General features: G+C 37.0%; 1 protein-coding gene and 1 long non-coding RNA gene across 6 annotated transcripts in view; one reads left to right on the forward strand and one right to left on the reverse strand.

The window, feature by feature from the left end:
* The window catches only part of ANKMY2 (ankyrin repeat and MYND domain containing 2), a 50,126-nt gene that overhangs the window by 16,895 nt on the left and 18,975 nt on the right, over positions 1-14,256 (forward strand). For all 3 annotated transcript variants that reach the window (XM_012450703.2, XM_012450704.3, XM_012450705.2), the window contains exons 3-5: positions 2,131-2,269; positions 4,225-4,323; positions 12,712-12,872. In XM_012450703.2, the coding sequence (XP_012306126.2) occupies positions 2,131-2,269; positions 4,225-4,323; positions 12,712-12,872 (399 nt within the window). The remainder of the gene's footprint in view (positions 1-2,130; positions 2,270-4,224; positions 4,324-12,711; positions 12,873-14,256) is intronic.
* The window catches only part of LOC105716152 (uncharacterized), a 37,532-nt gene that overhangs the window by 15,543 nt on the left and 7,733 nt on the right, over positions 1-14,256 (reverse strand). For all 3 annotated transcript variants that reach the window (XR_010344036.1, XR_010344037.1, XR_010344035.1), the window contains exons 2-3: positions 12,437-12,590; positions 10,075-10,272 (exon numbers count right to left, since the gene is read on the reverse strand). This is a non-coding gene — a long non-coding RNA (uncharacterized LOC105716152). The remainder of the gene's footprint in view (positions 1-10,074; positions 10,273-12,436; positions 12,591-14,256) is intronic.

The following is a 14,256-nucleotide window of genomic DNA, read 5'->3' on the forward strand; positions in this document are numbered from 1 at the left end:
TGGCACTGCAGATGATATGATTGGGATACATATTTACCTTTTGTTATTTATTTATTTATTTATTTATTTATTTATTTATTTATTTTTTGAGACAGAGTCTCGCTCTGTTGCCCAGGCTGGAGTGCAGTGGCGCCATCTCAGCTCACTGCAAACTCCACCTCCTGGGTTCAAGTGATTCTCCTGCCTCAGCCTCCCGAGTAGTACCCACCATGTTGGTCAGGCTGGTCTCGAACTCCTACCTCAGATGATCCACCTGTCTTGGCCTCCCAAAGTGCTGGGATTATAGGCATGAGCCAACACGCCCAGCCCTGAACTGGAAAATTTTTCACAAATTATTGTCAATAAGGAAAGGTACAGGAAATGCATATTATAGTAGTAGTATTTTTTAAAACCATGATCCCCCAAATCACACGTATATTTTGATCATACATATGATTTGATTATATGGGATTGATTGTATAAATATGGAGAAATGGCTGGTAGTATTTACCCTAAGCTACATTGTTTAGTCAAATCACACGTATATTTTGATCATACATATGATTTGATTAATGTGATTGTATATATATTACGAAATGGTTGGTAGTATTTAGGCTACACTGTTTGGTCTCCATACGCTTTGTGCATACCCAATGAAACATCCAACTTTTTATGTCCTAGGTGCTACTATTATTTGGTAGATAAGTGGAGGGAGTGTTAAAAGTTATCATCTGCTAATCATTTTTCCTTTCTTACTCTCAAGAAACGCCCATAGCTTCCACGGAGTTACCTCTCCTGCAGCCAACTGAAAGATCCCAGCCTCTCTATCATTCCTGTCTCCACAACCCTCTGAGTGTAGTGCGTACCGTGTTAACAAGATGATGACTTATGTTTGTAGTAATAATCAGGAAACATGAAGAGTAACTCACATTATGTTAGCATTCTAAGCTTCACTAAGGTACCAGATTATATGTTTTACAGAGGTTTTCATCCAAAACAACTTTGATATTTTGGCACTTACAGCGTTTAGCTTATTACTGAGAAAATTTATTCACGGGAACAGCTCATCCACTTATCTACCAAATAATAGTAGCACCTAGGACATAAAAAGTTGGATGTTTCATTGGGTATGCACAAAGCGTATGGAGACCAAACAGTGTACCCTAAATACTACCAACCATTTCGCAATATATATACAATCACATCAATCAAATCATATGTATGATCAAAATATACGTGTGATTTGACTAAACAATGTAGCTTAGGGTAAATACTACCAGCCATTTCTCCATATTTATACAATCAATCCCATATAATCAAATCATATGTATGATCAAAATATACGTGTGATTTGGGGGATCATGGTTTTAAAAAATACTACTACTATAATATGCATTTCCTGTACCTTTTCTTATTGACAATAATTTGTGAAAAATTTTCCAGTTCAAGGCTGGGCGTGTTGGCTTACGCCTATAATCCCAGCACTTTGGGAGGCCAAGGCAGGTGGATCATCTGAGGTAGGAGTTCGAGACCAGCCTGACCAACATGGTGAAACCCTGTCTCTTAAAAAAAAAAGAAGGAAAAATTTTCCAGTTCAGTAGATACAGGTGAAGTCATTCATTTAATATACCTTCATAATATCCCATGTAATACATATACCTTCCCCTTCAGAGGCATTGCTTGAGATTTTTCTTCTTTTAAAAAAATGTGTGTGTATCTGTTTGTTCATTTGCTTTCTGAGAAGGTAAGTATGTTTAGAAAATTTGGGTTTCAATCTCTTCCCCCACCATTATTAGTCATGTGCAGTTGAGCAAGTCTTCTCTAATCTGTAAAAAAAAATCTCCGGTAATAAAACCATCTCTTTTCCTCAGAAGTTTGATGAAGATCCAAGTGTGGCAGTAAATATAAAAATGCATATTATAAAGACCATCTTAATTAATTTATATTCATTTTATGTTTCACCATATTGGCCAGGCTGGTCTCGAACTCCTGACCTTGTGATCCGCCTGTCTCGGCCTCCCAAAGTGCTGGGATTACAGGCGTGAGCCACCATGCCTGGCCCCTCATTTTATGTTTCTAATTGCAGAAATTGTTCATAGGTACAGAAAAGATAAAACAGTACATTAATACTTTTTTCCCTTTCTATTAAAGAATGGAATGACTCCTCTAATGCATGCAGCGTATAAAGGAAAACTCGGTATGTGCAAATTACTACTGCGACATGGAGCCGACGTAAATTGTCATCAACATGAACATGGATACACAGCCCTCATGTTTGCTGCACTTTCTGGTGAAGTTTTAGTATTTACTCTATTTATAAATATTAGTTAGCTATACAAACTTGTTATAAGTACATATATACTCACAGATTAAATTCATTTTTATTTTAGTAATTTTAAAATCAAATTTTATGGAAAGGAATGATGGGAACTGATTTTTGAGAAGCTACAATGTAGGAAATATATAGTTAATTTGGTGATCTGTTTCTTTTGTTATTTAAATCAATTGATTCTTTATGTGGACAACATTTTGATGGAATTGAGGAACTGGATCTGTTTTTCTTTCAAGTTACCTCCTTTGATGTTCTATATCTTTATATTTTCAAATGTATGGAAACTTCTTTGTTCTCTTGATCAACCAGATTCTGTGATAGAACTGTCTGTTTGCCTCACTGGCATTTACATACTAAATATGATGAGCCATTTAGAAACCAACTCTGATTTGTATCATTTATTATTTGCTGAATAAAGACAATTTAGAAATGCTGTCTAAATTAAATAGGGTTATCTGTAACTGGTACAGCTCTTTGAAAAATACAGAAGTAATATAATATCCTTGTACTTTGAATATAATAATCTATATTTTCATAATCCTGGAACCTAGAAGCATTTCTAAGCATTATATAAAACATAGAATCCTAAAAGGACAATTTTGACCAATTTAATTACATAAAAATTTAACATTTTCATTTGTAGAATATACCATAGATAGTTAAAATACAAATGGAAAACTAAAAATATTTATTTTATATCTTAAAGGATTATATTGTTAAATATAAAAAGTTCTTTTAGCCGGCCACAGTGGCTCACACCTGTAATCCCAGCACTTTGGGAGACCAAGGTGGGCAGATTGCTTGAGTCCAGGAGTTCAGGATCATCCTGGGCAACATGGTGAGACTCCATCTCTACCAAAAATACAAATAGTAACCAAGCATGATTGCACACATCTGCGGTTTCAGCTACTTAGAAGGCTGAGGCAGGACGATTTTTGAGCCTGGGAGGCAGAGGTTGCAGTGAGCCAAGATCGTGCCCCTGTGACTCCCGCCTGGGTGACAGAGTGAGACTCTGTTCCCCCCACGAAAGAAAGAGTTCTTATAAATCAATTATAAAAAGAAAAATATTGCAGTAGAAAATTGGACAGGAAGCAAAAGAAATAAAATCAGCTGATGATACAAAACATTTTCCACAGTAATCAAAGAAATGCCAGTTAGAACAATAAATTATTATTTTTTAGCTTATTTTACTGGCAAATGTTAAGAAAGAGCTATAATGCTCAGGAACTTCTTTACACTATGTTGGGCAGTACCTGTCAGTCCAGCCTGGCAAAATGCATTTAAAATATGCATAATCTTTGATCTAGCAGTATTTCCCAGGAACTGTTCCTAAGGAAATCATAACTCAAACTTGTGAAAATGAATGGAAAATACTTTTCACTGAGTGTAGTTCTTAATAGCAAAATACCCATAATGACTATGTTAGTAGAAGAATGTGAATAGAATAACATGTGTATCTTTAGGTAGAAAAAAGGTGTAGAAAGATAAGATTCCCCAATGGCTGACAGTTATTCCAGAGCCAGTAGGGTGTGAGGAATGGGACGGGTAGTTGATATTAAAGGGAAATCATATCTCTTTTTAAAAATTTTTTTGTATGTGTTTTTTGATTTCATACTAAGTGTTACATCTAGGAAAACATACTTCATTTTGTTTAAAAAAGCAATATTCAATTCCGTACTGCTTTTTGTATTGCTTGATTTGTTTTCCAGAAAATAAGTTTAATTTCTAAGTAGGTTCTGTAGCATTTTATTCTTTACTGTAGTTATGATTCATGTTTTAAAAGAAAATGAAAATATCCACCTGACAGAAACCTAAAACTAACTGGGGGAAGAAAGGGTACAGAGAGCTTAGAAGGGGATGTTTAAACTGTGTCCTCCTTATCATTAACAAATATGTTTCCTTTAAAACTCTAGGTAATAAAGACATCACATGGGTAATGTTGGAAGCTGGTGCTGACACAGATGTTGTCAACTCCGTGGGAAGAACAGCAGCTCAGATGGCAGCCTTTGTGGGTGAGATTTTGCCACAGTTTTACATTAGATTATACCCAAAATTTCCCTTGTGGGGAAAAAAACCACTTTGCTTCTCATGGTGAAAATATTATCGTGTTGCTTTTAAAAAACTAAGTACAGTCCACTGTAACTTAATGAAACACCTAGTGACTTTTTGGAGAAAACAAACAGCTATTTTGAATTTCCACTTTTTGGAATACAGAGAGTAGTGGGCCCATTTTAATTGCACACAAATGCTTATAACATGTATATTTTATGTCTCTAATGGAAGTAGCTAAATCTAATATTTGAGAATGTGAACAGTGAAGTCAGTAATCTCAAGTTAAATTTTGGCTATGCTATGTAATAGCAAAGTACTTAATAATTCTGACCTTCAGCTTCCTCATGGTAAAATGTTACACGGTTATCATGAGGATTAAAAGAGATGATAGACCTGAGCTTTCCATGTAACACTAAATAAATGTCATTAGTTACTGTTGTTAGTAATTATTACAACAGTGACATAACTCTTAGGAAAGAGTACTTGATGGTAACGTACAACTACTTCATTATCATTTTCATCAACCACAGACATTTGTGTGCCCAATAATTCTTGGCATGTTAATCCTGTTATTTGACATAATGTAAGTAAAGAGCGGGAGTGAATTCTTGATCTTTGGTATTTTGAGGCCATTGAATTGATGGTGAAGAGAATCCACTGAGAGAAAAGCAAAGATAGCAACATGTGATTTATTGGAAGTGCCATAAGTGGCCTTATAGGGACTAATAATTCATTAAATAGTGTTCACAATCTATAAAGCAAGCATCACTGTAAGTGTCTTGGTTATAGTGATAACAAGACAGAGGCTGTTCATGCTTTCATGGCCCTTAGAGGGTAATAGCAATGACAAACGGTGCAAAAATACATATTCCAAGGTAGAACTTAAGAGCTCCATAAATTTACATAGGAGAGGAGGATCCATCCCATTCAAGGGGGTTTTGAGAGAAGTCAAGCTCAGATACAGTGGAAATTAGGTATGGAGGATGGTAACTGAATATCATGTTAAATTTTATTATGACATTTTCTTGAAACTACTAGTAGTAGCTGCCATTGATTAAGCCAGACACTCAGTTGCCTTATGGCAGCTTTTTCTGTTAGAAGAAATTTTCTTATTTTAATTTCAGGATTTGAGAAAAGTGTGGCCTTGTGTAAGCTTCAGAGAAATCTTTTAACTCCCATACATACAGACCCCAAGTTGCCCCCAGCTCAGTTCTAAGCTAATTTTGGTGGCGTCACTGGGGGAAAGAACACTAAGGTAGGAATCTGGAGACTTGAACTTTAGTTCATGTGTACTGATAATTAGTTACAGGATCATGGGGCAAATTCCTTTACCTCCATAGGCCTCAGTTTTGTAATCTGTATGCAAAGAATCGGGGTAATTAAGTGATCTCTGAAGTTCTATTTAACTGTACAAGTTTTTCTTATATCCACAATGTAAGAAAATAGGGCTCAGACAGAGGTAAAATAATTATCCCAAGATCACAGGTCTGGAAATGGAGGAGTCTCTTGTTTCAGGCGTTAATACGATACTCCTTGCTTTTTCTTGACACTGTAATACTAACAAAATTCTCACTAAGGTAGAAATTGTTTATAATCCCATCCTAAAATAAGAGTAATGTTTTCATTCCATTTTAATCTATTTAGACTAATTTCACAGACAGAAAATTACCTTGCACCCTTCCAGTTGTTACTGTATTTTCCAAATAATTAGCCTTTTAAAAAGTTCATTCTCTTCTTTTGGTTTCCTTGAAGTGGATCAGTATGTATACATGTGTACACACATATATAAGGTTTCGTCATTCTTTTAAAATGCCATCCATCACACAGCAGGTATTCCTTTTAACTTGTTCTTTTCACTTACTAATACATCATAGAAGTTCCTCCCATCGCAGTAGGTATAATTCATTTCCTTCAACAGCTACATGATATTCTATGATACAGGTGTTCCACAGTTCACTTAGCTCTCCCTTATTGACATATTTTACAGTTTTTTAACCACTTTTCTACAAATAATGTAATATTCATCCCTGATCTTATATTTTTTACAAGTTAGTACCTGAATATTTTTTAGGTGTTAGAACTTTAATATTTCTAAAGTATTTCCTAAGAGTAAAATTGCTGAGACAAAGGATATAGAGTTTTAATGTAAGTCTAGATTCCTTTCCAGAAGGGCATAGTAATTCACAGTAGTGTCCTCATCAGAGCTGGGTATTACCATACTTTGATTTTTGCCAGTCTGATGGTTAAAAAGATGGCACATTGTGAATTTACTTTCCCCTTATTATTAATGAAATTAAGCACTTCTGTTGTTGGTAATTTGTATTTTCTCTTCTGTGGATTACCCGCTTGTACTCTTTATTCCTTTTTGGGGGGATGCCCTTTTTTGATTGCTTTGAAGAGCTTTATGAATACAAATCCATTATCTAACGAATGTGTTCCAAGTGTTTTATGTCAGTCTTTTTTCTTCTTTCTCCTCCTCCTCTCCTTCTTCCTCCTTCTCCTCCTCTTCTCTCTTCTTCCTTATTCTTCTTCCTTCTTTCTTCTTCTTTTTTAACTTTATGGAGACCTTTGCCATAGGAAATTTATTTATTTATTCATTATTATTATTATTATTATTATTTTGAGACGGTGTCTCACTCTGTCACCCAGGCTAGAGTGCAGTGGCATGATCTCAGCTCACTGCATTCTCCACCTCCTGGGTTCAGGTGATTCTCCTGCCTCACCCTCCCATGTAGCTGGGACTACAGGCATGTGCCACCACGCCCTGCTAATTTTAGTATTTTTAGGAGAGATGGGGATTTGCCATGTTGTCCAGGCTGGTCTCGAGCTCCTGACCTCAGGTGATCCTCCTGCCTCCCAAAGTGCTAGGATTATAGGCATGATCCACTGTGCCCAGAAGGAAATTTATTTTTAAGTAGTTATATATTTTCTTTTATAGCTTCTGTGTTTATTTTCTTGCTAAAAGTGGGGCACTTGACCAAGAGTTATATAAATATTCTCCTAAATATCTTTCAGTTATTCTTTATGATTTTTTCTGGTACCTCTAGAATTTATTTATTTAGAGTTCATTTCCCCTCAGATACATAGCTAATTGTGATGACACCATTTATTACACCAGCTAACATTTTCCCACTAAATTGAAATACCACCTTTGTGGTAAGTTAAGTTCTCTTTTACTAAATGATTATATAATAATTTGCAGAGAATTAACATTTGTATGATGTTAGGACTTCCCATCCAATTACACAGTATACCTTTACATTTCTTTTTGGAGAGGAGACTGGCGTTTGTTCCTTCAATAATATTTAATAGGTTTCCTTATATCCTTTCTTTCATAATTTGTTTCTTAGTAATTTGTGGTTATTGTCCATATGGTAAGAATTTGCACTGTCACCTCCATACTCAGTCACTTCTATTGGTAATGGATAATAAAAAGAAAAGCTATTAATTTCTGTACTTTTTCCTTATCATTTTTATTACAGTTTACTGGGTTTTCTAGCTATTAAATTTTATTTTGTTTTCTATTTGAATTTGCTTGGGGCTTCAAAGTAAGAAGAAATAATAGTGATAATTGACATGCCTTTTTCCTGTTTTTAATGAAAATATTTTTAGCTTTTCACTTTTAATATGATATTGCCATTGGTTTTATCATTGTATAATGTCACTCCTTTTCTTGTCAAATTCTTTTAGTTCTACTTTTACTGATATTACAGCTATTCCTAATTCCTTTTTTTTGAAGATAATCTCTTTGCCCATCTGTCATTTTCAATCTTTATCATTTCATTTAAGTAGTATAACTTTTTTTTTAATTTTTTTAAAATTTTTTTTCCCTGTTGATTTGCAAAAGTAGTATAACTTACAAACATATAGGTGAGTTCTGTTTTATAATCCAAAATGATAGTTTTCCTCTCTTAATAGGTATTTAGCTTATGTATACTTAATGTAATTACTGATAAACGTGGTTGCATTCCTCCTCTTTTACCTCATTTTTATTCTTTATTTTACTTGACTATTGTTTTGCGTGTGTGTGTGTGTGTGTGTTTGTGTGTGTGTGTGCATAGGCGCACACGTGTATTTCCTTAAAGGGTACAGTATCACATCCCCCATCCCCAAGGCCCCATATTTATCCATTTAGCAACTTTATAAGATGAAAGCCTTATACTTCATTCATTTCTCCACATTCTCTGTTTTTGCTTTGTCAGGCCTCAGGTCTTTCCTTTCTGCCCGCTCTGATACTTCCTCAAAACCCATGCCAATCATACCTGTAGCTGTGGACTTTGCTGAGAGAGTCTAGTATTTTTAGTACCAGAATGAGAGTGTCATTGACAGTGTGTTACTTCTCTTTCAGTGATCCACACCACCGACTGTATGATTTGCCTGACATCTATCTCCACCCACTCATATGAACTCTCTCTCTTACTGTCCTCTCTCTCCTCCCCTTTGTCTCCATTTGTCTTTAGATCTCTGTTCTCATTTAGATTTTGGTTATAAGACCTTTTCAAATGGGTTATGTAGGTTGTGTATTCTTTGAAACCCATCATGACAGAACTATTAATATCTTTCTCTCTGAAATGTGATTCATATTTTGCCTAGCTTTCTGACTCATATCACAGTTCTTTTCTCTCAGACATACAGAAGTTATTCTACAGTTTTGTAAGTTCTGGTTTTGCAAATGAGAATTCAACTTACTTTCCATTGTAAACTTTATGTTTCTCATTCTGGAAAAGGGTTTGAATTTTAGGTTATCTTTGAAAGTAAAAAATTTGATTAGGATGTATCTTGTTGTATGTGTGTGTACCTATTAATCACACTCAGTGAGCCCTTTAAGGCTAGAGGACTCAAGTCTAGGGACTGTAATATGGGAGCAAAATGATATACTGGCTTTTCCACCTACAGCATTTGTTTTCTATATTAATAATATTATTTTATTTATGTATATTCAGAATTTATAAGTTTAAAACCAATAAAATTAAATATTTAAAATTTTCAATTATAAAAATGTAAACCTAAACAGTCCAGTATTTACAAGGAAAAACTTTAAACATATCATTCAAATATGTTATTATTAAAATAAAATATCAAAATAAGCACTACCTAAAATGAAAAAACTTAGGAAAAAAAGGTAAAGTAATATTATTTTTTCTTTTCAAAAAGGTATAATTAGGCTGGGCGCAGTGGTTTACGCCTGTAATCCCAGCACTTTGGGAAGCCAAGGTGGGCAAATCACCTGAGGTCAGGAGTTCAAGACCAGCCTGATCAACATGGAGAAACCCTGTTTCTACTAAAAAATATAAAATTAGCTGGGCATGGTGGCGCATGCCTGTAATCCCAGCTACTTAGGAGACTGAGGCAGGAAAATCGCTTGAACCCAGGAGCTGGAGGTTGCAGTGAGCCAAGATCATGCCATGGCACTCCAGCCTGGGTAGCAAGAGTGAAACTCCATCTCAAAAAAAAAAAAAAAAGGTATAATTAAGAAATCCCTAGTCTTGTGACCGTATCTTTGTTATGTAGCAATTATTTTTATGTACAGATATTCCCAACTGCTGCCTGCTTTTCCTGACTGTACTAGTTGAAGGCCTGATGAGAAGATATAGTTATAAGCTAATTCCATATTTTCCTCTGACCCTTTTATTGTCAAGTTTTCCTATGTCTGGTTTAACACTTTTGATGAGATATTTTAGAATTTTTTTTTTTTTAGTGGGATCACCTACCTTATTATTGAAACTGGATGTAGATTTTGTTTTAAGGAAGCATATGGCATATACAGTTTGTCTTCATCTTCTCTGGTTTCTTCATATACAGTTGTAAATTTCCCAGCAGTTACCCGTGTGGATTTTGATGCCGTGTTCATAACCCACTTGCATTAGATTTGCTTGGTCGAATGTCATTTTTCTCTCTTCTTGAAGATTCTGGAAGGAGAGGTGATCATTTTTTAAGCAGAGCACCCTGGCTCATTTTACGTTTTTAATATAGACTGCTACTGTTTGACTTCTCAAGACATATATAATGGGGAAAGAAATAAAAGAAATACCCACCTCTCCCAATCCCCGCAAAACTAAAGAAATTGGATGTTCTGGTACTTAACAATAGCACAGAGTACCAAAAATGGTATCGTGATCACTGCTAAATTCTCTTTTCAAATCAGGGAAGTTTTCTTTTATCATTTGTTCAATTTTCCATCTATTCCTTTTTTTTTGAGATTTCTATTATTTTTCACGATTAGATTTTCTGTTATTTGTTCTTTAGCTCTTTTATCTCTTGCATAATGATTTCCATATCTGAATTTTTCTGTTTTGAAATATTTCATCCACTTGATCTTCTTTTTTTTTGTTTGTTTTGTTGAGACAGAATGTCTTTTACCAAGGCTGGAATGCAGGGGTTTGATCAAAACTCACTGAAGCCTTGGCTGGGCATGGTGGTTCATGCCTGTAATCCCAGCACTTTGGGAGGCTAAGGCGGGCAGTCACGTGAGGTCAGGAGTTTCAGACCAGCCTGCCCAACATGTTGAAACCCCGTCTGAAAATACAAAATAAATTAGCCGGGTGTAGTGGCACACACCTGTAGTCCCAGCTACTTGTGAGGCTAAGGCAAGAGAATTGCTTTCAACCCAGGAGGTAGAGATTGCAGTGAGCCAGGATTGTGCTACTGCACTCCAGTTTGGGCAACAGTTTCTGTCTTCTATCTTCTGTCTCACCAAAAGAAAAAAAATGCTTATTTTAGCCTCCAACTCCTGGTCCCAAGCAATCTCCTGCCTTAGTCTCCCAAGTAGCTGGGACTACAGGCACACACCACTGACCCAGCTAATCTTTTTAATTATTTGTGGAGACGGGTTGTGCTATGTTGCCTAGGCTAGTCTGCACCTCCTGTGCTCAAGCAATCCTCCTTCCTCAGCCGCCCCAAGTGCTGGGATTACAGGCATGAGCCACCACGCCTGCCCTTGATATCCTCTGTATTAGTAATTTAGTTCTCAGTAGTAACCAGGATCACCTCTTTCAGTTTGCCTGTTAATTTTTAAAATTTGAATCTCTCTGTGGCTCTTGAAAGTCTATTTATATATTGTAATTGAATCTGCTTAATTTAATTGCTCTTATTCGCTGTAGTTGTGGTGGTTATTGTTACGGTAAATGTTATCCATGTACTTCCAACCCAAGAAGCCCTCTGTTGGAGGCATTGCGTGGTCTTCAGAGTCGCTGGGTCCCCCTAGGTACCTTGTTCTGTACCTCCCAGGGGTCCTGGAGCAGTGGAAGAAGAAAGTTTCATGTCTCTGTACCTGTGGGCCCAGGTCAGCAAATCACCTCAGGTGCAGGATGAAGTCCGCCACTCCCAGGTTCTCCCAGGAACTTTAAAGGACAAGCAGAGCCCTCTGCCAGCCTCAGGCACCAGGATCAGCCGGCCCACAGTACAATCCCCACGCAGGTTACCTGTTGTCGGCAGGATCAAGCAGATGCTCCCCAGACCAAGCACAAGTGGGTGGGGGCCACGCAGGCTGTCCAGGGTGGACCACTCTCTGGGAGTGGGGGCCATAGCGTCTGGGCGCTCTCCCCAGGACTCACCTCCCCTGGTCCCCCAGCCCCCGTCAGGCAGAGCGGAGGAATAAGTCTCTCCTCCGGAGACCACTGAAGAGTTTGTGCCCTCCCGTGTGCTCTGTGGTTCTGCCTGCTTGTCCAGAGAGGTAGTAGAGAGGGAGCACGTTTGCAGTCCAGCAGCTTCGCCAGGGAAGAGTCTGCTTTCACTGAACCGTTTTTAACTAGAGATGGCTTAGAGAAGGACCTTGGAATTCTATGCAGAGTCACAATGTGGATGCCAAGCTTATGGGAGCAAAAGCCTTTTCTCTACTTCATTTCATAAAGAGGCCAAGCTTTTCTCAAATTTAGGCGGGTAGGAGGTAGGGGGAAGAAGGATTTAGTATAATATTAGTTATTATAATAAGAACAAGCTTTATATGGAGTAAATTTAAGTTATGTGTAAATACAATCAGATGTGATTAGGGAAGCATGAGCATCATTTGTGTAGGGTTGAAAGAAGAGCACTTAACTTATAAGCAACTGTTATAAAATACTTAGGGTCACTTACAGGTTGAGCAGTACTTTCTTTTGTAATCCACATAATCTTCATATGTATTTTGGATTCCGTGTTTTGAAAAGATTGTTTCTCAGCTTTATAAGGAATGTTTATGAATGTTCTCTAAAATATTTCACCCCTCTTCCTTCCCCTGTAGTCTCCTTTCCTGAAAAATAAAGATATTGCTGCATGTGTATATGACAAAAATAGCAACATAATTAATTTTTTAATCCAGATCTGTTATTTTTAATGCTAAAACTACAACTTTTGTGTTTTTCTATGAAAAGGTCAACATGATTGTGTGACCATAATCAACAATTTCTTTCCTCGAGAGAGACTGGATTATTACACTAAGCCCCAGGGACTGGATAAAGAGCCAAAACTGCCCCCAAAGTTGGCAGGCCCGCTGCACAAAATTATCACCACAACAAATCTCCACCCTGTCAAGGTAGTGTGCTGTCTACTGTATTTGCCTCATATGTAAATACTGCTTCAGAGTTTAAACTGCTTTTATTATACGAGGTCATGATTGTCTTGGGTTGAGATTTGTAGATGTAGAACTTGCAATGGGCTCCTTTGGCCTGTTGATTTATTGAAACCTGGCAGCGAGCAAGCAAGAGAGAAACAGACTAAATCATCACGAAAGGCCACGCCGAGAGATGGGTTTGCGGAAGCCTGGCTTCCACCTCATCCCACCGGGAGCTCTGGAGTGAGAGTGGCTCCAGAGAGGGAAGGGGAGTCCAGCTTTTGTATTCATCAGTCCGTTGTTGGCTGAGGCCTGTCCCCAGAGGGAAAGGACAGCCTCCCGGATAGTACCAACCGAGGTGGCTCCCTTTCAGTGAGGGCAGTCCTCTGGAGAAAAGACCGTAGTAGCTGATCCTCAGAGCCCGTGGGGTCTGGTGTACAGGCCTGGTAAAGAGGATGTAGGTGGGGCGCTAACCGCATCTATTGCAGTAATTGTCTTTCTAAGAAAGATTCTGAAATGTAATCGTGAGCACGTTTTTAAGGTAAGTGGCTATTTAATGCCTTTAGGTAACATAGCTCTTCCAGTAATTCTCCAATCAAACAGATTTTCAAACTTCTAGACCAACACGTAAGTTCAAATGGCTTAACTGAGAAACTTCAAGAGCTGTTCTGAAGTATTTCACTGGTATTTTCTTCCAGATTTTAAAAATACAGACTTTTGCTGTTGTTATTTACAACATAATTTAAAAAAAAAATCCAGCTAAACAAGTATAATTTCCTCACTAATCATCACAGAAAACTACACAGTTACGTGTATGCTCTAGTGATGAGGTCCTATTTCAATTCCGGTATCTGTTACATGCTTTTACTCATAGTGTAAAGATTTGATAGTAGTTCAGAGCTGTTTAAGTGAGCAAGATAGTAAGTTGGGTCAAAAGTTGAGGTTCTTCCTTAGTATAAGGTGTTACTATCATGTAGTAAAATAGATTTCCTCAGAAGTTTATTACAAAAGAAGAATCTGTGAAGTCTACTGGGCATCACGAAAATGAGTGGACAGTTCTTGTAAGGTAACTCTTTTGAAGACTGACACTCATTCAAAGATATAAGATCCAAAATGTGTATGATCTTACTACTTTGCATCCCCGTGCATCTTTCTTGAGTATTTGAAGGTTGAGAAAGAAACTAAACTTGCCCATTGTGTGGTCCTCCACCCAAATTCATTTTCTAGGCCTTTAAGAAAGATGACAAACTAGTAGATACCTTTCCCCTCAGATAGAAGAGTGAAATCTGCTATTTTTATTTTAGAAAACTCAGAGTTTTTCTTAACATTCTGGAAGAAGTGCCAGAGGCAACACTTCTGATACTAA

Source organism: Aotus nancymaae, unplaced genomic scaffold (assembly GCF_030222135.1).
Source record: "Aotus nancymaae isolate 86718 unplaced genomic scaffold, 86718_ANA_hifiasm-v0.15.2.pri h1tg000025l, whole genome shotgun sequence".
NCBI lineage: Eukaryota > Metazoa > Chordata > Mammalia > Primates > Aotidae > Aotus > Aotus nancymaae.